This window comes from Leptidea sinapis, chromosome 45, assembly GCF_905404315.1.
Source record: "Leptidea sinapis chromosome 45, ilLepSina1.1, whole genome shotgun sequence".
Classification (NCBI taxonomy): Eukaryota; Metazoa; Arthropoda; class Insecta; order Lepidoptera; family Pieridae; genus Leptidea; species Leptidea sinapis.
Window position 1 is genome coordinate 712296 of NC_066309.1, and position 27402 is coordinate 739697.

Sequence of the window (27402 nt, forward strand, 5' to 3'; positions counted from 1 at the left end):
CTTAACTTACTAATATCAATTCTTTTAAATCCATATTTGTATATGGAAGGCTACATAATACAGTTGGTACATAGTACTTATAAATACTTATCTCATTAGAATATTGAACATATAATCTATATAATTACTTTTATATTGCATAGCAGAATGGAAGATAAACTTTGAAACACTGGAAGATAAGATTATACAAAATAAAGTAAGCTGGCCACAATGTTAAAAATATAGTGAGCTTGACAAACAGTAGTAGCTACTAGCTATCCCTAAGAAACAATGACATATATTGAGTTTATATTTTCCAGGCTTTTGCAACATTACCACACTCTATCCTTATTCACTATGGAAGTATTTGACCACATAGGTTCACAAAAGAATGACGAACGAGTCAGATAAAAGTCTCCCTTTAACTCGCCTCCCTACACGAATAGTTCACAAAATGCGAGCCAGTGTACAAGTCAGCTTGCCGAGTACACTGCAGCAACTAGCATTGTTTGGACGAAACTAACTAATCGAGCTGTGAGCTCTAATTCAAACCTTTTTCTTTCGCTCTTTTTTTTTAAAAGCAATTTTCAATTCTTGACATTATATTGTTATCATGAGTCTATCACCGTTTTTTTTTAATTAAAAAGGTTTACTCAACAACTCACAAGACTGGACAGCACCTACTATGTGTCGTGTAGACAGTAAAGGCGGGCCGAGCTACTGGTAGATAAGCTGTCAGCTGGCTAGGCAGCAGCTCGCACTGTGTAAATGAGCCAATATCTCTTTCGTTCTATAGCTTTCATTTGCCGTTGGTCATTGTAATTTGTGGACCAGGATTCATATGCAACACCAACACTTATCATATTATACTTAAATAAAACCATATACTTCTTAGAAGCATACATATAAATATAACTAAGCAAATAATGCCAACAGAATCTATAAAAATCTTTCGTTGATATATTGCAATAAACATTGCCGATAACATTTTAGATGGACAATAAGGTATTGAGCTCTTCGACTCCCCCATATTAAATGCCCGTAACGACAAATCAAAAACAATTTTAAGAACAGACTATATACATCATTTTAGTTGTAAAACGAACTAAAACATATTCACTCCTTTCAAAGAAAATTTTTACCAATTTCATAATCAATTGAATATTACACCCAATTTTATAACAAAATTGAGGATATTCTCGAAGCGAATTAATCTCATAATTCACTACATTTTAATTGTATGGCAATGTGGCTTCACTAGGTCTATAACGAGCTAGAATAATTGCGCACATTTTCTGAGCATCTATCTCATCAGGGTATGCAGCCATGGCTTCCGTAACTTGAGCTTCTGGGAAAATGTTAGCCAAGTGATAATGCATTCTTCTACGAGCCTCCCAAACTTGGAGAGCCCCCTCAGAGGCGCATGGAGATAGAGATGCTCCTGTCCTGATAGGAGGCATAGCTCCGACCGGTGCGGAGGAAACCCGTGCTGCAGCGACATGTAGTCGAGGATCGCAGGCTGGATTGAGTGTTAGTTGTCTCACAAGTTTTCTGTGCGGATTTGCTTCAGGCGGCGGTGCTTGGGACGTTCCTGGTAGGACTTGTGCTCTATCAAAATGTGAGACTAGACTTGGATCCGCAAGTCTCGGAGTCGCCGAATGTGCTCGCGCCAATGGTTTCTTAATATCAGCCGGCCGACCTCCGGGTGGTAAACTCAGAGTTTGCAAGTGCGCTTTCCTAGCTGCGCGTTCTGATAATTTCTCCGCGACAGATTTATGCGGTTTGCCAGCGCGTTCGGGATGATGAAATTTACATTTGTTTCCATAAGTACATTTGCGCCCGTATGGGCAAGCCGGAGGAAGATTTGTTTTCGATGAGGGTACCCTGAGAAAAGCGTCTAATGTTGGGCCTGTTCTACCGAGTGGATCGTCCGGTGGCATGAATCTGTCATTTACGAACGAATACATGAGCAATCTCTCCTCCACTACTTTTCTGAACTCTAAACTTTCCACGACCAAGTCCCTGTAGTTATCATTGGAAACGACAATTCCGTCCGTCTCAGCCGCCAGTTTAAGTATATATCGGTCATCGTAACAGATAGTCCGTTTACCGCCGAGTATTTTACTCGGCGTGTAAACTAGGATACGATCACGTTCTAACCTTTCGAGAGCATCGCGGTCCGTCACTCGGTTATCAGGCCTGTTCGCCTCCTTGCGCCATTTCGGGACAAATACAGTGATTTCTTTGTGACCTCTAGAACGAAACCAGTCAACGCAGATCTCGATGCCACGACATGAGAATACTTCTTTGTTGCCATGGCTGAAAAAAGAAAAGTAAATTAAAGTCTTACCATTTATAAATATAGTGTTATAGAAGCATATTATTTATCAAATGTATGGCTCACCCCATTGCAACATTGCTTCCGTCGATCACGATGTGTCTCAGGAGAGCTCGGTCTTGAGAGTTGTCGTATCCCATTTGTTTGGGAGGTGAAGAGGTACGCTGGGGTTTCTTTGCAGCAAGCTTGATTAGTTCGGCCAAATAGTCATTACGCGGTGGGTCAGGTCCTAACCGCTTTAGAGCTGTATGTGCCAATCGCTCTGAATAGCCCAGTTTAACGGCGAACTCAATTTTAGCCTGCAATTTAAAACGAAGAAAAATTTTAATATTATGATATATAATTGGTCGTAACTATGTACTTTGTATTGTCGGAAACAAAGTTCATCATGGTATGGATATCTTCACGTTTATACTAGTACCATGTGTACGGACAAACTCATTTGTCTTAAGAGATACAGCTAGATAGAAAAGGAAAGCGAATCTTATTACTGTAACCGAGTTAGCTGACAAGTCGTATAACAGTATACAATCTATCGAAACTGTTTAAATAGCCATTTGCCAAAAAGGCATGTGGAACTGGAAGTTATTATGGAAGGAGTAATTTACTTATAAATTAAGTTTCGTTTATTTTTCCAGAATTAAGTTCTAATTTACAGAGCGTACGGAAATAATAATAAGACCAATAACTAATTAAAGGGTTATTACAAATATATTGACTTCGGAAAAATCCATTGGGCCACAGTCATAATAAACATCAAAGATCAATTCAGACAAATGTACTTCCATGGGTTTTTTTCTCCGGCACTTAACATAGTATTAAGGAAATGTTACACTTACTCTCGGCCCGTAGACCGAGGGGCGTGGACGAATAACGAAAACGTTACGCAACGCGTTTGTCCGTGTTAGATGACGTAAGAGTGACACAGTAAATATAATTACATCACAGCGTGCGGCAATGGAAACAGACGATAGCGTAGTTGTGAGCTAGAAGGTTGCTTGCTAAGATTAAGTTAGGAGGTTTAGCTATTGGAATTACGTTTCAATATACTTTTATGAGAATAGTTAAGAGCGTAAGCCTCTCAACAGAGAGGTGCTATACGCGCTCCTGCTAAGAAATCCAGTTTCTGTTTGAAATTGAACGATATAAGTGCGTAGCGCAATCCCGATTTTATTTTTGATAATTTATTAAGTTCTGCCGGTGTTCGTAAATATTGTAAATTTTTTTGGCACACACTCACTCGATGTAGATAAAATAACCAACATAACATTGAATATTGATGTTGGATACCCTACCTCCTTAGACCTAAGCTCGGTCGTCGATGGCTTTAATCAATATAAATATAAAACTCTTGATGCTGCAAAAGTTCATGCTAGTGAACACTTGGTCGTAGGTGAAGGTCTTAGCTATCTTTAAAAAGCGAACGCCTATTTCCCTATAATATTATGCTTAGATAAATAGCTTATGCTAATTGAGATTAGATTATTCCAATGCGGTAGTAGTGTCCATTATCGTAAAAAATAATTCCTTATAAATCTATGTTAAGGACAAATATTAGTTTTATGGTGTGCGTATGTTGTCATTTACCTGATTGGCGTGTGGTGGGGCTGGAGTGAGAGTGACGTACTCGGCGAACTCCGCCGCGAGGGTATCCGAGGGAGTTCTGGAAGCAGCCCTGTGCCCTCCCTCCTCGTCGCACTCGGAGTCATAGCTGGAGTCTTCGCCCCTTTCAGATGCCCATCCAAGTGATGAATCCACATATTTCTATAACAAATTTTCAAGATTATTTAAAAAGGTTTTGGTATGAAATATTGTACAGTTAGGGTCGTATGTCTAGTTTAGCACGATAGCTGCGTGGGACTCTTTACTTCCAGAAGTAGCAAATTTCTTCTACAGTTAATAAGTATATATTTCAATATAAGAAGTAAGTATTTCCATCAGAGAACATGGTAGTTGATGAAAGCTTTTTAATTAGGTGATATGTGTAGTGTAAATGTTGAAGGACGGTGGTATTGGTCTTCGTTCCGCATATTAGTGATACAAAAATGCGAGTGCCAAAAAATATTAATCAGACGTCACCCACACCAGCCCTACTCAACATTCCCTGAACAAAATGATACTTCACAATTTGCACCACGCAAAGATTTAAGATCAAGACGAATTTCAATAAAATAAGTACTAAAAAGTATTACAGAAATTAGCGTTTTCGGGAGATTTTTCCTTATTCCTTGTAGTTCAGTAAAAAATTGGCGAACAAAGTCATTATGCCTGTTGTTTTTGCTCAGCGGACGTTACCGGATACACTAGCACGAATTCATGTAGCGATATTACGCGTCAAATACAGAAAAGAGAATAGCTAACAATCACATTGCAGTACTGCAGAAATGAACCTATTTTCCTTATTATTCTATGTCATAAAGATATATAAACGCCTTTAAAGTTAAATTCACACCAAATATTTTATATAATCGCTACCAATATTTTAATTTTGTTTTACTGAGGCAAAAAGCTAACGGTTGATCGTACAATATTTCTGAATATGAAATATAATAACATGTGTTACTTGTTTATTGTTTTATGAATTTTATTATAATATGATAACATAGCCAAATAAATATTTCACTCTCAATATTACTGCAGTAAATGACTAAGTTAAATGAAATGAATAACTGGTAGGAAAATAAAAAATCTAAAGTAAAATGAAGTAACGTTTAATAATATGTAATAGGTACATAAAATATTAATTTGTACTTAAGATTTATCAATGGCACTTTAAGGAACACTAGTTATAATCAGTCAATCACAAAAAAACGTTATAAAAAGGCAACAAAAGAAAAACTATTGAATGACAGAGCATTTTTACATTTAGCTGACCGTCCTCTCTTTCGCTTCTCACCAATAGGACGTATATTTCTTGCTTCAGGATATCTCCTGCAATAACTTATTGCAAAAAAAAGTAAATGTTTGCAGATATACTATTTGAAGAATGTAGGATAGTTACTAGTCAGCCAATCATCACTGTTGATTGGTGTCAGTACTTCACATTAATTCACTGAAAAATTTGGTTAAAACTAAAAGTATCCCGTAGCATGAATATGAGGTAAAAAATATTGTAGTTACAAGGTAATTCCAGAGAAAAAAACATTATAACTTAACCCCAAATTATGACTTTTTTATGGTTAGGAAAGAAAGGGAAACGCCTACAATTCGTTTCTGGCACTCGCCGGCTTGTGCGTTGTTTTAACATAACCAATTTTAGTTTTTTTAATTTAATAAATTTAAGTTGGACAATAATATATATTGGATTCAGGTTGGATAATTTGATTACACTAAAGCTACTTAGAACTGTCATTTTGGGTATTAATATTGCTATTTCAGGGAAACAAGATTTGGTGAGCATTTATCCATTTTAATAGGCAAAAAGTATATATTAAATAAAACACGTACAATTATTCTGATGAGTGTATAATTATGTTGGAATTTACTCGTAAATTTGAATCGTAAACCAATAGTGCTATACCAGAAAAAGGATACCAATTACCAAGAGAAGATACTGAAAAAATCTAAAAATTCGTTTTATGAGTTTCTCAATTCCTATTTCATTTCCTGCAGATTGTGTTATTTTGGAACAAAACAAAAAAGAGCCATTATTTATCCTTTCTCCAGAGCAAGAAGTAGACTTATAGGGATTGATTATTATTGACGAAATAGCAACATCTCCTAAATTCAAATACTAGATTTAGTAGACTCTGTACCTATACATATTAGCTTCGCAAATTTCAACAAAGAATGGTTTTTATCATAACTCATGCAGAATACTTTCAATAAATAATAATCGATAAACATACAATAATAATTAGTGTTCAGAGGAACAGTCAAAGTCGAGTCGACACAAGACAGGGTCACGAGGGCGACGAAACGGATCTAAAGATGAACAACGACCTTTAACGTGCGCCCGCGCCGGTCGCGTTGGATCTCCGGCCCCTTGCCACTTACCGGTTATAACTCATTATTTACTAAAGTTTACCAAAAATGACATCGCAATCGATAGATATATTATTATCTCGCGAGTGGCTACAACCCGTTATCGTTTCAATTAAATTTGCTTCTTAGTCATGGCAACATCCGCGTTGGACTAGAGCGTTCACTTACAATGGCCGACAGCCGACTATCATACCATTTAAATAAATCAATGCTAACGTTATACTAACATGTTGCAATTCTGTGTTTTTTTACTGGTTATTGTAATTTTTATACATACACATAATCACGCCCATACAGTTACAACAGACTATCGTATAGAGGACCTGACAGCTGGAAGTACATGACCAATATTGATTTGACAATGTGTGCGTTAGCTAGTGGTTTAATATCCAAAACACTCAAAAGCTTGGCTGACTGCTTACGACTTGCCGTATAGTATCGCTTTCTTTTTCTATCTTGCTTGTACTGCTTTAGATATGTTATTCTGTCTCGCACGCTATGTTTTTTTATCCGCTAGTATATTATAGTAAGTAATCGACACGCCTGTCTCCCAAAGGAGCAGGCGGACATTACGGATTCGATGCAAAAATCTATTTTCGAATATAATTAATATATATTAAGATATCAATAATTATAAATGTTCCTGTGAGTAATATTATTGATAAGGTTTATTGTACAGTTACATTTATTCATCTGCTAAATGTTCACAGATTTCATTAATTTAATTACAATTTAACGACCACGTTTAAATAAATATTTCTTGGTCGAGTTCATAATATATTAGTAATATCGTCATTCAACGTACGTACAGACTCACAATATAAATATTATGACTGTTTAATATAATAAGTTAATCCAATTATTTCGATGCAGTGATACAAATGAAACTTTTAAATCCGTCGTTATAATTATTAAGGTCAGTAGAAAGCAAGTTCTATAGCAGTTATTGACCATTCACGGTATTAACGGGTTTGTTCATAAAATATTTAAGTTATAATTTAAAAAACAAATAATACCTTTGAAATGTATGAGCCAAATATCATACTACTCCCGCTTGGTAGACATATTATGTAAAAAAATATATTTATTTTATCGTTTTAGTAGGTTTATGGCTCCCCGTAATACTTTTCTGTCTGAATAAAGGAGAAAGTAACTAAAGTTTAGTCTACAATGTTCTTATAATATTTAATTAAAACACTTTTTAAGAGATTAAAACACGTGTAATTGTAATAGTAACACAGTTACATTTTTATTATTATTTTAGGTTACCAGACGTTTTGTGACCTTCCCAGAGCTTTCAGTTGTTTTCCGATGGACGGATAGATAAATATATAATATATATACTAGCTGACCCAGCAAACGTTGTATTGCCATATAAAGTAAAAATTAGATGACGACCGACTCTCAGAACTACCAAATATATAGTACATAAAACTTATCGTACTATATAGTCATTATATTCGATTGCCAATTTGCAACTCTATTGCGTATCTGTGGATGGAATAGAATAATATTAAAATCGCTATACAAAAATACGTGTTGATCGTAGAGGGGTGAAAATTTGAAGTTGTCTGTATTTTTAATGCTGAATCATAATAAAATAAAAATAAAAAAGAAATCAAAATGTTAAAAAAAATATGTAGGGGACCCTTATTATTTAGAGGTATGAAAAATATATGTTGCCCGATTCTCCACCCTAGCCGATATGCACGCTAAGATCCGCGAAAATAGCTGCCCCGACAGACGTTGTTCTGTAGATAGTAAAAAAACAACTGTTTTATATTTCAAAACATCAAAAATTATTTCGTAAATATGCTCCCTGTTGTTAGAATGAAATTGTTTCACAGCGGAACTGTCAAACCGTGCGTCACTAAATTCTCTCATAGAAAATATGTCCATACAAAACAAATATTGAAAATAAAAATATTTATGGGTCCCAAATCGAAATAACTACCCTATCTCTCAAGTTGGACCAAACTGCACTCCATGAAGTAATCACCATTAAAATCCGTTCATTAGTTTAGGAGTCCATTGAGGACAAACATTGTGACACGAGATTTATATATATTAAGATTAACACTTCTGCCATCTCAAAGTACGGCCAAGACATCTATAATAAAAGTAGTTGTACAATCACCGTTTACACCACATTTTTAAAAACAATATACCTTGTATGTATTGTATTAGGTACTGGGTATTTGACTCATTTTTTTATTATTTTATAATAATCTAAGATAAAGGAGGGGAAAAGCGAGAGGACGCTCACCCACGCGATGGATGGACCTTATCAAAAAAGAGTGACCCAGACACCTGTGGTGGAGTGATCCCGCAATGATGCAAACCGTCAAAAGTGGAGAAGCATCGCGAGGGAGGCAGTGCGACCCATAACTGGGGAGACCAACGACGAATGTTGTATCATCTTTGCAACCACGACCACTCTGACAAGAGTGAACGATTGGGAACAATATAAGATAAAAATAATGATGTACACTGAAAATAGAATTAAAATTAAACAAAGAAATACAATGTTAGAGGCATTTCAACTTTTGAAGTAAGGATCTTCTGCCTTATCTCACAAAAGGAGAGGCTTATATTATGACAAAACTAAGTTTTACGTAAGTATAGTCTAAGTACGCTCTACAGATCTAAGCCTAATACGTCACATTTTGTTATCTTGTAATAACAGAATCAATATTACTTATCTTAATTTGAGTATAATATCCAATTGTTAAGACCTATAAATTTCACCACTTTGATGAGTCTATAGTATATACCCAAAGTAGGTACGAATACGGAAGTACGCAGCGGGATAGCGGCGCGGCCGGAGACGGATGTGACTTTCTAAAAAATATAACGCGTACGTTCGATAAGAAGAGGCAGTTTAGAGTGAACAAACTTTGTGACGTCACTGACGACTCGCAAACTCCGTTTCATTTTATATTCCACTGAGTGTGTACATTAAAAAAAACTCGTACACCTTTCTAAGAGGGCGGCAACGCTCCTGTGTTTTTTCTGGTGTTGTAAGAGAACTTGGGCGGCGGTGATCACTTACATCAGGTGATCCATAGAAAAAAAGATCCACCAGAAAAATTGACTGGAGACAGCCCTTGTATTGTACGTAATGCATTGTTTGTGAGTCTTGGCTGGTTTTGCACAAAGATTACATTCAGACTTTTACAATATTTAAATAATGAAGAAACGTATTACATTTTTTTGTTTGTTTTACTTCAAGTTTCGTGTAAATTATAAGTAAAATAAAATTTATCTCGAGGTTTTCACAGCTGTCACAGTCTATCTAGAAGTATAATTATTGGTCTAAATACGGTGGCTTTGAACTTAGCGTATAGTTTGGTCATCATTGCAACCCTTGCTGTCCGCTCTATAAAGGTCGAGACGGGAGACCATCAACTACCCAAGATATATAAGAAAACTATCCTGAATTGTTTATGTGTAGTTTAAATTACTATTAAGTATGTAATTACTTATTATTATGTCATGTGTAGTTTAAATTAGACATAACTACCTTTTACTAGAATCGTCTCATTGCGTACAAAATATGAATATGCAACAAAAACAGTTTTTATAGCACAGTCGTAGGCACAAATACAGGAAAGTAAGCCGTTTATTTTTTTATAACACATAAACAATGAAACACACTGTATATTTGCGTGATAAGTGTGTAGTATCTGTTTACTTTTACAACTGTTGCGTAGTTTTTTAAGTATATATGTGTATATTATAGATTACAATAACAACAAGGTTTATTTGTATAAGCATTAACATAATATTTATGTACCGATATTAGAATTATAACAATTGAGACTACGGACAAATCACAAATTATTATGATAAAGGTTAAATAAAATTGTGTAACAGAGAAGCCAGAGAATACTAAACAAATTCAATTATGAACGATGCGGGACTCGAACCCGCGACTTTTCGGGTTCGTTCCTAGCGCTCTCACCTAATGAGGAACCGTTGGCTCATATTATAATGAATTCGAGAAGTGAGGGCTGTCACTTTAAAATAATAACTTGTTCTGAGAAATCTAATTCAAAATAATAATATAATGTTTGTAAATAAAAAGCGAGTTTGTACGAGTAAAGATAACTTTGTCTATTGGAATTGTATGGTAAAATTGTACCACATAAAAAAACAGAGAAAATCTAAAATACATTCCTGAAACCTCCTTATATAGGACCGTTGTATATAGACAGATTACAAGACAGGTTAACCTAGATTATTAAGTGTTTCTATGTAAAGTAGCACCATCTTCGATATGGTGGGCAGGATATCATCAGGGTTGCCAACCCTACTATATTATAACATTAAATATAGTATTCTACTATTTAAGATGTCTACTATTATTTTTAAAATATTATAAATAGTAGGCAAAACTATAATATTTTATCATATGAAAAAAATAAAATATGAACGAGATATACAAATGGAGCTTAGTATGGGTCTGATATAAGCAGAGTTATCGGTGGTCTGTAACTTCGAATCAGATAGTAATAATATTTACAAAGAGTTCGAAAAAAAATAAAAAAACCGACTTCAAAAACTGAAAAGCATCAAATAACTAAAAATGTAATTTAATACACCAAAATAACGTAAATCGGATCATAAATCTCAGCGTAATCGGTGTACATACATAAAAAAAATACCGATCGAATTGATAACCTCCTCCTTTTTGAAGTCGGTTAAAAACCTACCAATATAAGCCCAAAACACTAAAAATATTCATAGAAATTATTTAAAATATTTACCCTGTTTAGTATATTATTAGATGCTGAATCCAAAAATACTAAATTCTGTATAAAAAACATTGTCAGCCCTAGATCTGATTATAAATTCGGAGGCCAACTACGCAAATATTTTTAACGATAGTCGGGCCGGAACCACAACTGATCGCCATACATTATAGCTGTAGCTCGCATTTAGAAGGTCGATTATTACATCAGCTGATTGCTAGTCAGCACACAAACAATGTTATTAAAAAAATACCTTATTATAATTTAGCTAAGGCCTAATTTTGGTTGTTTCTGTAACACATACACTTAACATACTGGCTTATAGGTGTGACAGAGAACGACATCACTAACGAAGATACAGCTTGATAGAAAAAGAAAGCAAATCTATTTTTACTGTAATCGATTTGATAATTTTGTAATTCAACTTTGCATTTACATCACAAACCAACACTTATAAAGGTCAAAATTTACCCTTTACCTGCAGTTCGGCAAAGCTAATCTTTTTAAATCAATATTTACATTTTACAGCTTAATTTTACAATTTTTTTTAATACAATCTACAGTCAAAACATCCACCGTTTCGATTTTAAGTACTTGAGTAGTTATGTTAAAAAAATCAATCATGCCTAAACATAATATTGTTTATAATTTGGACAAGATTTTACGAGTTCACGGAACTTGGAGCCGCGTCCGGCAGTAAACAGGTACTGTACTGGTCTGACGTAAACACGAGAAAAATGCATCGCATTGCCATTGGGGCGATCATTCTGTTTACATCATTCTCTATATAAGTTATAGCAAGTTGAAAATATCAACCTTTTAACTCCATTATCTAACTATGACGTCCGTTACTGTAATAAAATGTGGGCTGACATATTATTACTTGATATATTGATTAGTTTAATTCTAATATTCACGATACTTTTATAAATAGATATATTTCTTATCATTTAAATAATATAATACTAGCTAAAGCTTCTACTTTGTTGCTATATAAATAATATAATCCTTTCCAAAGTGCGAAAGAGAGCACAAACTAGGTTATACCGCTCTCTCAAATTAAAACTGCGCCCTTTTTTTTATACACACTTACGGCCTTACAAATAAACTTGGTATTTACAGTGATATCTGGGAATAAACCAAGATTATGCAAAAAGTTTACAAATATATAGAAATTTTGCTTATAATTGATTTATTCGGACGTATAACGTTTCCCGCGTTTAATTGCAGGGCTGCTTGACATTAGGAAAACTTCAGAACTATCATTGTATGTTACAGTGTTGTCAGTGATATAGTGAACATTTTGAATATTCTTGGTTTATTGTCAGGTATAACTTTGTACCAAGTTTATTTGCAAGGACATATTTTATGTTTTAATGTTTTTACGTTTATGCACAAAAACTGTCAACAAACAAAACTTTATATTTTAAGCGTTATTCCAAAGATTTAAGAATACGAATCTACTATTATAACCTTGATATACTTGAGCAATCGTCTCAATCAAATAAAATCATTGCTTGCCATTCGTGTGCTATATTTTGTAATGTCACTGTGTTCTACCTACTCACGTGCCAGTCAAGATTACAAAATAACAACAGGATACGGTTAGTAGATATGTTGCAAGCGTTTTTCTGTGCTACAGTCATGAGAATTTACCAAATAAAGAATTAAACAAAATATGCTGCTTATTTTAATGACTTCGCAGATATATCTTATTATTTTTACTAACGAGTAACAGGAGTACCATTATATATAGGGAGGTACCAATAGTTCAGGACAACCACAAACACAATACAGTTAAAACATGTCAATAAACGTAGGGCCAATTAAAAGCGACCACATTATATGGAAAAACAAAAATTATTTCTAACTATATAAAATTATATTTAAGGAAATTTTTTGAAAGTTTTACAATTAAGTTTATAAATAAAGTTTAATTTAGCGCAACATATAATATTTACTAAGTGCACATCTTGCACTTTTTATTTTACTAGCAAACAAGTCAATTTCAATATTGTCAGTATTATACAAAATATTGCATAAATTGGAGCTTCTAAATAAGAAGCTATTTGATCGATACTGCATTTGGTGGTAAGGGATATGAACCAGACGGTTTCCTAGACGTGCGGAGAGGGACTCCAAGGTGAATTAATTATAACAATTGAGGGCTGTCGACAAATCCTTGAGCAATTTTCATTAAAAAGCTGATGCAAAAATGCAAAGCATTAGATGCAAAGGAATTAGATGGAATTTGTTACATCGATTCGGATAGTCAAGTTCAGGCAAGTGATATTTGTGCATTAGAAGACGGGTGAACTTTTTCTATATTCGTTCGATTACGTTTATATATTACAACGAGGATTCCATGTTTCTAAGGTTATTATATATATTCAAGATGGCTTCTGACATAAGCATAGTAAAGAACTTTTACTACATTTTCTTAAATTCTTTAGAGGTACGAAATATGAAACCTAAAGCTTTGTAGGCCTTGCTTACTATTGCAATCTCAAGATGGGTTGGTCTATCTCTGTTCACAAACTTGGAATATTTTATAAAATATGTTTGATGTGCAGGCTACAGATATCATAATTCTCTTCCATAAATAGTAAACATAAATGCACCATAGCCTTATAATATTATTCAACCATCTTGTATACCATCCACCCAGAAGGCCGGCGACGCATCACTTCAACCTCTGGTATTGTAAATGTCCATGGTCGATTACTTTTTCACTCCATCAGGTGAGTGTGGCCTTTTTTGTGTTCAAGGCTAAAATCTATAAGAACGTACTTCGACTTTGATCAGAATTTACTTATGTAAAACTTAGCTGAAATTTTTTATGAAAATAAGGGACGAGACGAGCAAGAAGTTTAGCTGATGGTAATTGATACGCCCTACCCATTACAATGCAGTGCCTCTCAGGATTCTTGAAAAGCCCAAAAATTCTGAGCGGCACTACAATTTAGTGTGATAAAACGCGAAGTTGACCTCTGCATTGGACTGTCTTATCTTAAGCTCAGCTTTGACTATAAAAATGAAATCAAAGATTATGCTAAGCTTACACTCAGCTAAGTTTTACGTAAGTAAAGTCTAAGTACGCTCTGTTATTCTTTACAATAATTTATAAATCCATATTCAATATCAATTCAATAGACATCCGTTACACTAAAGTGGTAAAAACGTAAAAACGTCAATGATCATTTAAAAAATTATATTGATATTTAAACAAACACAGCTCAGTACAAACAATTAAAACTCACGCACCGATACTTTCAATGAAAATCCTTCGGACAAATGCCGTTCCGCGAACAGAATGACGCTTCTCATTATGGCCTATTGTTGCGGCTTTCCCCATCTATCAATTATTACAATCACGAACCGCGTTCAATCTACACCGGAGCGGAGCACACAACAAACAAACCAATAAATCTGAACATAGATTTCATATCGGATACAATTAGTTCCGTTTACGATAGGAGAAATGCTATCGCGCGTTCGTTGGAGATAAGCGCAACCAATGGGACATGTGTATTGGGGCAACGTCAAGTGGTGTGATGCCTCGTCACTGCGAACAGGATCCGCGCGACGACACACTTGCACTCACCTTGGAGTATTTAACGGAGGCGGCAGTAACCCGTGTCAGGAGTCCTTTTATAAAAATATTAGGCTTCCCTGTGGCTGTGATCTATAGAGACTTTACTGACGTAAAACTTTGCTGAGTGTGATAATGCGCTAACTTGATATTTGCATTGGGCTGTCTTGTCTTAGCTTAAGCTTAGCAAAATTTTAGCTGTCCAATGAATATAAAAAAGAAATCAAAGATAGATTAAATATGATAAACATTCACTAAGTAAAGTCTGAGTAAAGTCTAACTACGCTCTATATATTCCAATCAAATCAAAATCAAATCACGCTCTCCTTATGACCCTTTCAAAATTTGATTTCGATTTACACCTATAATTGGGTTGATAAGAAGATATTATAATATATGTGTTAGTTATAAAAATATATATTGGTGCTAGTTCTGTTGGAGAATTAAATAAATAAACTGGTAAAATTATATACTCATTTAATTTTTTATTATACTCGTTCATAAAGTTCATCCTTTTTTGTTAATTACTCTAAGACAAGCCGCGCTTGATAACACACCGCTTTGTTTTGATAAAGTCAATCGCAATGTCAAAGTTCAGATGTTTAGTGCCATGGAAAGTCGATAAAGTTTTCAGAGCCGAATATGTGCGTCATAGCCTCACGTAACACGTTACTTACTAGATAAAGTAGTCCATAAATAACTTCGATAGTATTCTACACAGTGGCAAATAATATAAATTGAGTAAACTGAGTAAAGTTAGCTAAAAACTATATAAGGTCAAGTTAAGTTTACATTTACATTGCGTATAATAAGAACTGTGTTTAATTCGATCTGGTAAATTCTGCTTTGACTGATCACAATCCCTTAGTTTCCTTAACTTGAGCCGACTTTAACCGAGCGTTACATAGTCTAATGTGACATCTAAGTGTCATTCGACATTCACCAAATAAGAGCACGATGAGAAATTTTTACTTAAAAATATTCAAGGAATCGCTCATTAGGTGAATTATTGGTAATTAGTAAAATTGACAAATAAAAATTAAATTTGAAAAGAGAAACGATACAATAGAATTTAAACGAAATTTAATACGTCGTCTGTGTGCCTAATCAGACTAATCTTAAAATTGGCTCTATCGATTTGGGCATAAAAAATAAATTAGGGGTCCGCGTAAAATCCATTTCTATTTAATAATGAGTACCACGTTAACGAAATTGACTCAAACGATGTCGCGGGCATCCACCACCATCCAACCGACCGCACTAAATTATTACAAAAACAATCACAAGTCAATAATTACTTATTTTCTCAAAACTGGTTCAAACTGGATTCCTTATGACGTCAATATCCATATTTACATCAATTAATTTGAAGATCGCTCGACATGCGGAGATGGCACGTCCAGAAAAGAATAAAGCGGCGTAAATAATTAATGCCTATTGTTGTGTCATCTTTAGAATGCATTATTTGAGCTTTTTTATTAAATAGAGGTAATCTGTAGGTTGCAAATTATCAATCATTATGAAGTTTAGTATTATTATTTCTAATATTCTAATAATAATTATTCATTTATTGCAGGTGGGCATACATTCATTGAGGTTACCAGTGGGAGGCTCCTTTGCACAGGAAGTCGGCTAGAATATGGGTACCACAAGGGCTCCTATTTCTGCCGTAAAGCAGTAATGTGTAAACATTACTGTTTTTCGGTCTGCAGCGCGCCGTAGCTAGTGAAATTACTGGGGAAATGAGACTAACATCTTATGTCTTAAGGTGACGAGCGCAATTGTAGTACTGCTCACAATTTTTGGGTATTTCAAGAGTCCTGAGCGGTACTGCATTATATCGGGTAAGGCGTATCAATTACCATCAGCTAAACGTCCTGCTCGTCTCATCCCTTATTTTCATAAAAAAAAGGTAAGTAAGTACCCAATGTTTTCAATAAACAAAGGTACTTTACAAAATGATCTGAGCACTAAAAATCATGAGAATAATCGCGGATATATTTTTTTGTAGTGAAAACTTCTCTAGCTGCGTTGGGCACTTTTTGGTAAGGGGAAAATCGTATGGGTTCGCGTCACCGACATGCTCATGACTGTCGCACTATTTAAAAAAATAATCAAAAAAATAAATATACATTTATTTATTATATATATATATATATATAAGAAATAAATAATATATATAATTATATATACATAAATATATAGTTAGACACTTTTTGGATGGGTGAAATACCAGTATATCTGTTCTTAATACTCATTGCACTAAGCAATTGTTTAATTTACTTATGAGCTGATCGGGAACCTGGCCAGGCTTTGCCAAACACCATTAAACTTGTGATGTCGCTTCTGTAGCTAAACAGATTCTACAGTTCTACACTAACCCCTGGCCAACAAGATACCTCAGTTAAAAGCATACGCTGAGAAACATTCATCTTAACTTAATAACGAAGGTCTATAATTCACGGTCTCATTTCTGTCTATGGTCTATAAACGCGGATTCATAACACAGACCTAATTCGAAAGTAGCAATATCCGTGAAGAAATTTTCGAAAATTATGCCAAGACGAGCTATTAGATTCAAATCCGTGATCGGTCGTAATGGATAACGAGTGAATATAAATTACTAGAGCTCGCCGCTCGCCACTCGCCAGTAGCGGGCGGCGCGACCAGTGAAAGTCTCGCTCACATCCGACTTGGGCCACGAGAGTGCTGCGGACTGCCTGTGACATTGCGGTCTACGAGTACCGGCTTGCGACACCAACTATTTATTTATGTACTGTGCCCTGGTTGGAGCTGAAACAAATGTAACATGGAGACCGAGATATGCTCGGTGTTTGTAAAGAGATAATCCCTAAACTTGATCACTTGTCCAGTTTGACCTTTTGATTCCTATTATATAAATAATTTTCAAATATAGCAAGTTAGCTATCTCTAATTCCAATAGATTTCAATTTTTGCACAAGGATGGGGAGAGATACAGTATCAAGTGCTGTCAAGGTGTTCTGTAATTGGCGAGGTTAAGGATATAAATATAATTGTAAAGAAAGAAACTATGTTAATGAGGAGAGTGAATGAAGTTCATTATTATTTATAATCAGGCAACAATAATAATTAATCCTTCCTTTCGCCCAACCGTCGTTAGGTTGATGACGGTCCGCCTAGACCAAATCAATACATAAGGCTAGGCCGTAGCCGCTAGAGTATAGAATTATTTAATTCAACCTACTTTTTTGCATATTATGTATGTTACAATATTGGCAAGCTATGGTCGTCACCATTCATCCCGCTGAACGCCCGACGCTGACTATAGTAAAATGAGATTATGTTACAAGTAACATTAATAAAACTAACATTATTATATCTTTATGCATCCTTTTTAGACACGTTATAGTTTTACTAACAGCATCTATATATTTTTATTAGAAAATCAACTGTTGTATATAAACATAATTAAAATCTCGAATTAATTCATCAACACGTTACAAATTACCTTTGCTTGGCCTACCTTCACCTGACATTAACTAAATGTGGTGGCCCTTTCGAAAAAGCTACAAAACTAAAAAAAAATAATATAACGCATGCCTAATAACAGCCAAGTTATAATAAACATAACATAATATTAACTTGTAATTACGCGTCATATCATTGATATCGAAATGTAATTACTAGGTAATTATCCAAAGATAAATATCTCAGTAGCTGCTATCGTTACAATCTACATTCTAAATATCGTCCTGCGGCTGTAAGTATAATCTAATAAATTCTTAAGAAATAAAAATAAAATTTGTCAAACTAATTAAATTATCCTTAACAGCCGCTCTCTATATGCGGTCCCGTTTTCGTCTTGATTTGAAACGTCGTCATTTTTGTCCCTCTGTCGTATCAGACATAATATCTAAGACACGTAGTAATTTTCATCGGTGTCGTATCGCAGCCTATAAGAGTGTGTAGACGACTAAGTTTTCACGACGGAAATTGTTTTCGCGAAGACGCTGATATTATTACTAGTATTACATTAATCAATGAAAGGTTTATTAATAATATGAGACTATTGATGGTCAACAACAGAAACAGGCTAGAATATGATTATGAGACACACTTTGTCTTTATCCTTTTCCTATGACTGATGAAAAACACAATTGAGTCTTACCTGTCGTATTGATTCGTTCGATGGTTTTGCCGCGTCATAAACAACTGACACGTTTTGTACAAGTACGGTAAATACGCAATCCGAATACATATTATGGACAAGAGTCCTAACACACTAAATTGTATAGTAAGGCAATCATATTTTTTCTTGTTGGGCCAAACAATTCACCAGCTTTTTTATAAACATTTGCATTTATCAACATGGATTTATAAACAAATATCCTGGTAATATATAAGCTGGTACGGAAACCTATTACTAGCGTCATTATAACAGGTAGGTATGTATAAATCTATTCCAACATTACAAGCATGGCATAAAAGATTTTCATCGATTTCCCGCCGAATGACCGAGTTTCTTGCGCCGCTTCTTCTTTCTCCGAGCGCCATTTGTTTCCGAAGCGGTAGTAGTATCTAGTATATTAGAAATGACATCAAAAAGAATCAATTTTTAGAAAATAAGTGTCTTTTATGCCTTTTAATGCCTGATAGCATTAATTTAACTGTATGTAGGTAGGCATATATGTACGAAAAGAATAGATACATTTTATAGGTATCAGATTAGTAATGAATGTTCAATTGAGATAAATATATAATTAATATGTTGTGTTGTTTGAGTTTGAGTTTGAATAGCAAGGCCGTGTGAAATAACCGAACCGGATGTATTTGGATCTTGTATACTTCAGCCAATATGTCAGTCAGTTAATGCCACTCTAAAGCTATATGGACAGTATTCTAATCAAATCAAGTCAAAATCACTTTTCTTCATGTAGGTCAAGGAAATGACACTTATGAATGTTTCTTTTCTTTTTATATCTACCGCCACTTCGGAAAGGTTGTTTAATAAGAAGAAATGGCAAGAAACTCATTGCCACTCTATTAAATCAACATTCACAGCCTTATCTTTTTCAAATTATTTCAGTTACAGTTAATTTTTACGGACGTAGCACCGGCCATGGAGTTCTCTCATGGGAATTCGTCGACCAGTGTCGAGACTTGTACCTTCTATCGTGTTACAAGATGATGCAACAAAAATACTCAAACGTCAAATACTGAACGCCTTACACGAGTAACTCAAAAAAGTAAATGATAATTAATACGTACAAACCAAAAGTTATTGAGTACAGTACATGCATCAATCCACACACACCGTAAATAAATATTTTGCGAGCATTTTATTATTTCTATACATGTATACCTATTTTATTTTGCCAGAAAGAGATTTAATCGTTATCAAAAACAAAAATCTCAACAAATGAATTATGAAAAAATAAAAAGACTTATCACATTAATTAAATTCGTTATTAGGCCTATTCTCTGCCACCGCGAGCGCTCTGAAGTGAAAACCGGCGCAATGTACACATTATTTAGTGACTATTGAATGCAGCTGAACTGTCACGCTTGTCGCGGGTATGTAATGGTGTAACGACTCGTGTCGGAACATAATTTACCAGGGCAAATATATACACAATCTTACTTATAAATATTGTAAAGTTATCACTATATTGAAATATTAATGTATGTTGCATTATGTATGCATCTCGCCTCGTTGAACTTAAACTTATGTCATGTGATCTTAGTACACACTGGTTTTTAAATTGAAAACTTCCTTAGCGTTGTGGGGCACTTTTTGGTAGGCGAAAATCTTATGTTTCCCGTCACCGACATGCTCATGAATATGCCCATGCACGCGATAATATAGTTAGACACATTTTGGATGGGTGAAATCTCGGAGTCCGCGCCACTAAAGTGCTTATAGCAGTATATCTGTACATACAGCTGACATATTGTGCAACATTAGTGCTTTGTATATCTTATAACACAAATTGCTCTCTGCATTCTTGAAATTGTGATTTTGTTTGATTAATATATTATTGTAAATAAATTTAAAAATAAATTGAATTTATTAATTTAATTGTTTTTAAGCATTATGAAATTTCAAATTTTAATACTAAAAGTTCTAAGTTTACACTTCTATCGGCAATTTCTCTTACTCTTTTGTGTTGTCTTAGTTGATGGTACACTATAAAAAAACTTAAGAAAAATATTTTGTTCAATTAAATCAAAACTTATATTACGTAGGTCAAAAAAATTACACTTATGAATGTTAGTTATAGATTTCTTTACCGTTAAAGTTGAGCATTAACGACAAGAAGCTCATTGGCACTCTACAAAAGATATTGATAAAATCAAAAAAAAAAAGCTATATAAATATAAGTTAACGATGTACATAATACAAAATGATGAAGAGGATGAATAAAAAAGTACAACACTCCTTTTTTAACCAACAAACAGTGTGTACACTGGTCACTGACATGTTTCAGTATGGGAGAAACTTAAGCGATTTTTTTGTCATGTAAGGGTGTACGGGTCGCCATAAGACACGCCCCGCACGTAGTGTTGGGAGGCCCCCCACATGATGGACCGATCAGCTCAAGATCGCTGGAATAGGTTGGATGAGGGCAGCGCACGACCGATCGTCACGGCGATCTTTTGGGGAGGCATTTGTTCAGCAGTGGACGTCTTCCAGCTGATGATGAATCCTAATATACGTATGATTAATTATCACAGAAAAATAAAATCTAGACATATTTAGTCAAAGTATGGCAAAATTCAAGTACTGTTTTAAAATTCTTTAAGTTGGAACTTTGTATGTTGATGCTTTATTAAGATGTTATAATTTTGTTACCTATGTAATAAAATATGCTGTGCACGCTATTGGTGAACTACAATACAGATAATATATGTACGTGTAAATACTGTAAACTGTATCACTTACATTATAATTAATTGTAGTTCGTTTGTGTGCCTCAATAAATAAATAAAGGTGTATGTGGCCAACTGGACAAACCTGCGACTTTGCGAGCGATACAACTGTGTCGCTCTGTTGATTATACTTAGTTTCGAAGACAAATGCGTCTTACCCTCCACATGACCGCGGAATTGGCGATTGCTCGAGATTTAAAAGACTTTATTCCGATGCGATGGTGAGAGAAACTATTGCGATTAAATAGGAACAGTTACTCATTTCGTGACCTCACAAGGGAACACGGTAGAAGGTACAAGTCTCTTTCGACACTGGTCGACGAATTCCCATGAGCGACCTCCATGGCCGGTGTCTACGTCCGTAAAAATTAAGTAATGTGTGGATAAGATAACCGAGTCATGAGATCAATGCCAAATACATTAAGTTCATGTTATCTATTATGTCAATTCAATTAGTGTTACAATCAAAATGTATCTCCGAGCAAAGTATGGCCCGTATCCCTTTGCTTGATCAAAATAAAAAATAAGTAATGACTTATAGTGTGTTCAATGGGCAAAATTAAAATGGTGTCGAACTTTTCTTAACATATTTAAATATTTCGGTTATGAACTAATAAGAATGTAGCAAACACATGGCTGGGAGTCAGCCACAGTATTTAAACTTTTAAGTGCAACAACCCCAAACATAGAAAGATTTTTTATTGAATTACTTACTGATTTTGAACTATAGTGGAACACCATTAAATCCTCATTTAAGGAATACAACGAGTCTATTATAGCCTAATTTTAATTAATTCTACAAGTGACTGGATCACAAGAACCCTGCCTTTTGTTGTTTAGCTTAATAGCTATATTTTCTTCTAAACTAAAGCTATATACATAACATTTTACAGATGTTTAAAAAGTATTATTATTATTGTACCTTTATTTATTTCGTGTTAATTGATGCACCCACAGTACTCGATAACTCTTAAGGTTTTCTAGTTCCATTTTAATTTTTTCACTTTAAAGTTAGTTTAAACGTTAGAGAATTTTCTTCAGTCAATTTACATGGATTTTAAACAGAATCCATCGGTAATATTATGAATTTCTAAACAATGATTTAAATGTGCAGCAGTGAGTATATCACTAATTGAAAATTAACGACATGCAATCAATTTGCAAGCCATTCTCAAATTTATCATTACGAGTGTGAACTCAAAGGATCTGTATGATAATGGATAGGCCACATTATTGTAAAAAAATAAACCGTATTAACAAATCGGTTATTTTTGAAACCGACTCACAACGCAATGTCATTTAACATGTTGGTATCCAATCAATTGATGTTGCGATCCCGGAACCCACTATGATGTTACAAATATATCAAACTCACCAAGTCGGGGACACATTTCAATCTCATCGTAAATTGATCATTATTGAAACACTGCCGCATGTCGCAACGTACCTACGCGCTAATCAACCGGTACACTTCCGGGAGCGTCTGTGACATCCGGTTGGTTGGACGTGACACCAACAACGCATGATTCGAATCCGGATTGAGAAACGGATTGTGAAACTCTGGGCTCACCTGGGAGTTGTCGACTGCGTACATAATAGGATCGTATCGCTATTTGTTTGTTTCGAACGGCAGCGACATTGCGCTTGTGCGATCGCGCGCTTTATCGCGGCAAGACTAAACGTTGAGCTATCGTTTCGCTTCGTCGAACGTCGCATACGCAGTCGGGTCGGCAATCGGCGCAGGTTTACACCTCCACCGTTCACGTCCACGCATGGGTTTGAGTGAAGGGGCACTCTAGAGTCTAGATCCGGGTTTCGCGCCCACTGATCAAGCCAGGTGGCCCCCAAACAAACGTACCACTGACCTCTGTCACCCAACCAAGACGCGCATCCTATCAGTGTATTAATCATCAGCATCGGAGACATGTTTCCATCCATCATCCCCAGATAAGTCCCAATTATTGCATATATAATAAGTGTGCCGTGTGTCGTTCAGGTTTAAGGCTTATAAAGGAAATAAAAATCTTTTATTTTTCATGTTATCTAAACTAATAAATGGAGAGCTGTTTTTTTTTCCAGATAAACTGAAGCGATCAGAATAATATAACATAAGATACAGCCTGTTTCGGTGAAGGTTTTATTATATGTTAGTTGGTGATTACTTATCTAGAACCTTTATTTTCTTGACTTAGAAATATTTATATATTCATGATACAAATAATTCAATCAATGACACATTTAATTACATTACAATTCATAATGAGCGCAGGGTACTTAATTTATATAGAAAAATAATGTTTGCCGGGTCAGCACTTAGTAGACTATAAGTAATATTAATGGATTAATTAAAATAATTATTATTTTAGTTCATTCGTGTCAAAAGATTCATTATAAAGTGTACTTAAAAATTTAATTCTATAATACAATTTTTTTAAGGAAACTTCAGTATATTATTAGTAATTGGTGTTACGAGAGTGTGTTGATTCAAACATCTACATTGTTTTGTACATCTGGGGTGGCTGTTCTATGGATGGATAAACAGAAAATTAAAGTTTACTAGACATTGGATCAAACTATTTTTTGTCATATTCTTAGAAATTAGCAATTTCAATCCTAGTTAAGTACACTAACGGCCGTTTTCAATAACCTATCTATCCTTAGTTTAACTTACTAGAGGTAGACAAATCTATCCTTTTACGCTTACTTGCATTTCAATAACCTATCGACAGATAGCATTGGACTATAACTATATTGGAGATAACTATAGATACATAAGATCTTGTTATTAAACGGTGATAGCAATGTATCCGCAACTAGAGATTACGTTATTGAAAACGGCCGTAAATGATCATGACAGGCAATAATCTATTTAACATTTGAAGTCTTATTGGACAGATGATAGTTTTATTTAAGACAATTTATTGAATAAGGCGTTATTTTGCGGAAATCCATAATTGTGAAACGCGTGTTTCCACTCTACATGAGGCATCCTCAGATGTGGACTCGCGAAATTCTGTTACGAGACTGAGTTTTACATAATCGAAATATAGAATATTGGTGAAAAATCATCACAGTGTGTTATTTGAAATATAATTAAATATCAATAATGCTGTGCGATAAGCTAAATATTAAGTATTGATTACGTAAATGAAAATGGCTTGAAGTATTTGAGTGCCATAAAGTTTAGAGAAAGCGTAATTACACGTGTGATTATAAAACTAGATGTGTTCAAGGGCTGTTGTCCAGATGCAATCACTCCGGTCTTCATAAAACTTTGTGATCCTGTCTGACGGTAATCTGTATCTATTAATTATAACAAGTCAATCATTGATGGAGTTTTCCCTGACTTGTGGAAAAGGGCAAAAATCGTGCCAGTGTACAAAAAAAGGGTATAACAATTACGTAAAAAATTATATCTATACTGTCATTCATTTCTGAACTATTCAAGTCTCTCGTCTGTCCGATAATTATACGCCATCTTGAAAGCAAAATCTGCGAAATCCAGCATAGGTTTAGAAAGGGATGCTCTATATAAACAAATTTAGTGGCCTTTATGTCTTAATTAGTAAAGAAATGGCAGAGCTCAACAAGTGGATACAATTTATATGTACTTTTCAAGTCCCTTTGACAATGTTAGTCATTCTTGTCTCATACAAAACCTAAGACAAAGTGGGGTCGGTGGATCCTTGTTGGAATGGTTCATATCTTATCTATAAAAAAGACTTCAGAATGTGATTCTTAACAGTTACTGCTCACGAGAGCATTTTGCGAATTCAGGTGTGCCACAAGAATCCTAACCTAACCTAAGACCCATTTTAATTTCAGTGTTCATAAATGATATTGTCTCTTCCAATCATCACTAACTACTTACTTTTTGCTGACAATCTTAAAATATTTAGGACAGTTTACACAGTCAATAACATTCAGCTAATCCAAAGTGATCTTGATTTGAATGGAATGATTATACAAATACATCTTATCACATTGAATATGCTAGGAAAATCAAAACTTTCCTTATGCAAGTTAAACTTGTATAGTCTGCAGGAAGTAAATGAGATTCGAGATCTAGGTATTATCATGGACACAAAATTAAAGTTCAAAAGGCCAGTGGACACAAATTTTAAACAGGCCGCGAGGTTGCTAGGATTTCTAAAAAGTAATGCACTCCTCTGCAATTATTCACTCGCTTGTCTTAATAAGCACTACCTTCTACTTATATTGCCTTATTTGCTTTTTGGAAAAAAAAAATTGTATTAGAATTGATACCATCTATGTATAGAGGAAGATATACACACCTGCCATTGGCTTGTATACCAGTCAATATTTTATTAATATAGAATGATTACATATTTAAAATGATGATTACGGTCAAGAAACAAAAATTACTTGTTTCTTAAAAAAATATCATTTGAAAATGTGTCAAATAGGACTGCATATTTTGAAAAAAAATGTAGTTTAGCTATGTACATCATTTATGGATTGGCAATTGGCTTTTTTGGAACAGAAATGATGATTTGTTGTACAGTTGTAATGAACCATGTGGCATCAATTTATGACCCATGCTACTGGTTCAAGGGTTGCTGGTTAAGGATAAAACAACATAATTAATATTAAGTAGAAGTTTTTTAAATATGTGGAAAATAATACTTAATCAATTTATATATAATATATAAACCTGGAACACATTTAGTGTGACAGTACACAGTTACACTTTTGTGGTTAATTGTATAATGCCAATGCTACAAAACAGACCTTGATTTACACTAAAATTAGCAAAAACAGTATTTATTACTTCCTTTTATTTCAAATGTGATTCATTGTCTTACTCACTATGATTAGCATATTCACTTTTATCACCAGAAACTCTTTTGTCTCAGACTTTTTGCATCTATCTTAACACACATCAAACTTAAATAGAATAATAAGCTTTGTAACATAAACAACAATTTATGCATATTATAAATGACCAAAGTGTAATCAATATTTAAATAAATATCTTAAAATACCTGTGATAACAATTAAGATAACATAGTATGGAAACAAGCAGTTTAATTTTATGTCAAGTAACTCAAAATTTATTCTCATTGATATTACTTTCATTAATTATTTTACTTTTAATATAATTTTTTTTAAAGTGAGTATATTTTATATCAACTTTGGGTTGTATTTAAACATAGTACCTATAATACAAACAACTTTTTAGGTTTATTATTATCTTTATGTCTTTACAAGCATATTACTTTGGTAATAATTAGAATGTAGTACTCTTTCATGTCCCAACTTCTAATTTGTGATAAAATGGATAGATAAAATAATACTGTACTATTTAGTCAACACAGTACTGTAACATGTAATAAATAGGTACAATGAATACCACCGCTTCTTTACAAGCGATTGTTGTTTTAATTAACACGTAATTAGTAATACTTTAGTGCTTACCTGTATTCTGTCGATTATTTCTTGAGGGTTAAAATGTTCATCCGAAGGGCTCAAATTAAAATGAACATCGAAGAATATGCAGTCTTTATTAGTTTTTGGGGAAACTAGTTTATTTTCAGACAGTGTAACATAGTAAAAAGCTTCGACTAATTTAAGATATTTACTATTGAAATCGTCTAAAGATGAACGCGGCACAGATATCAACAAATCAATGCTGTTTGACATTATTTAAAAACGTCAACACTTTAAATCGATTAAGATAATCACGAATTACGGAAGTAATCGCATATTTGATAACAAAACATCAACACTCATCTTTCTCACAAAAATAATCACCCACCACCGTTCGAACACCGAAATTATCTCGCACTTCGTAGCAAAGAGGATATTAATATTACATCTTC

At 34.2% G+C, this 27402-nt stretch overlaps 1 protein-coding gene across 4 annotated transcripts; it reads right to left on the bottom strand.

Moving 5' to 3' along the window:
• Nucleotides 1-703: 703 nt before the first annotated feature.
• LOC126977476 (probable ribonuclease ZC3H12C) lies at nt 704-27362 on the bottom strand. 4 transcript variants are annotated; one of them, XM_050826308.1, is made up of 4 exons: nt 26999-27362; nt 3905-4081; nt 2384-2616; nt 704-2298 (listed from the first exon to the last, which is right to left on the bottom strand). In XM_050826308.1, the coding sequence occupies exons 1-4, from the start codon at nt 27221-27223 to the stop codon at nt 1212-1214; spliced, it is 1722 nt and encodes a 573-aa protein (XP_050682265.1). In that variant the 5' UTR covers nt 27224-27362; the 3' UTR covers nt 704-1211. The 4 variants fall into 4 exon arrangements, with proteins under 4 accessions (XP_050682265.1, XP_050682268.1, XP_050682267.1 ...); XM_050826311.1 differs by lacking the exon at nt 26999-27362 and adding an exon at nt 23130-23225; XM_050826310.1 differs by lacking the exon at nt 26999-27362 and adding an exon at nt 22935-23106.
• Nucleotides 27363-27402: the final 40 nt, after the last annotated feature.

Coding starts and splice junctions, on each gene's coding strand:
- LOC126977476 (XM_050826308.1), bottom strand. CDS start 27,223: ATGTCAAACAGCATTGATTTGTTGATATCTGTGCCGCGTTCATCTTTA. Junction 2,617..3,904: donor CCCCACCACACGCCAATCAG/GTAAATGACAAC, acceptor TTTAAATTGCAG/GCTAAAATTGAGTTCGCCGT. Junction 2,299..2,383: donor GGAAGCAATGTTGCAATGGG/GTGAGCCATACA, acceptor TTCTTTTTTCAG/CCATGGCAACAAAGAAGTAT.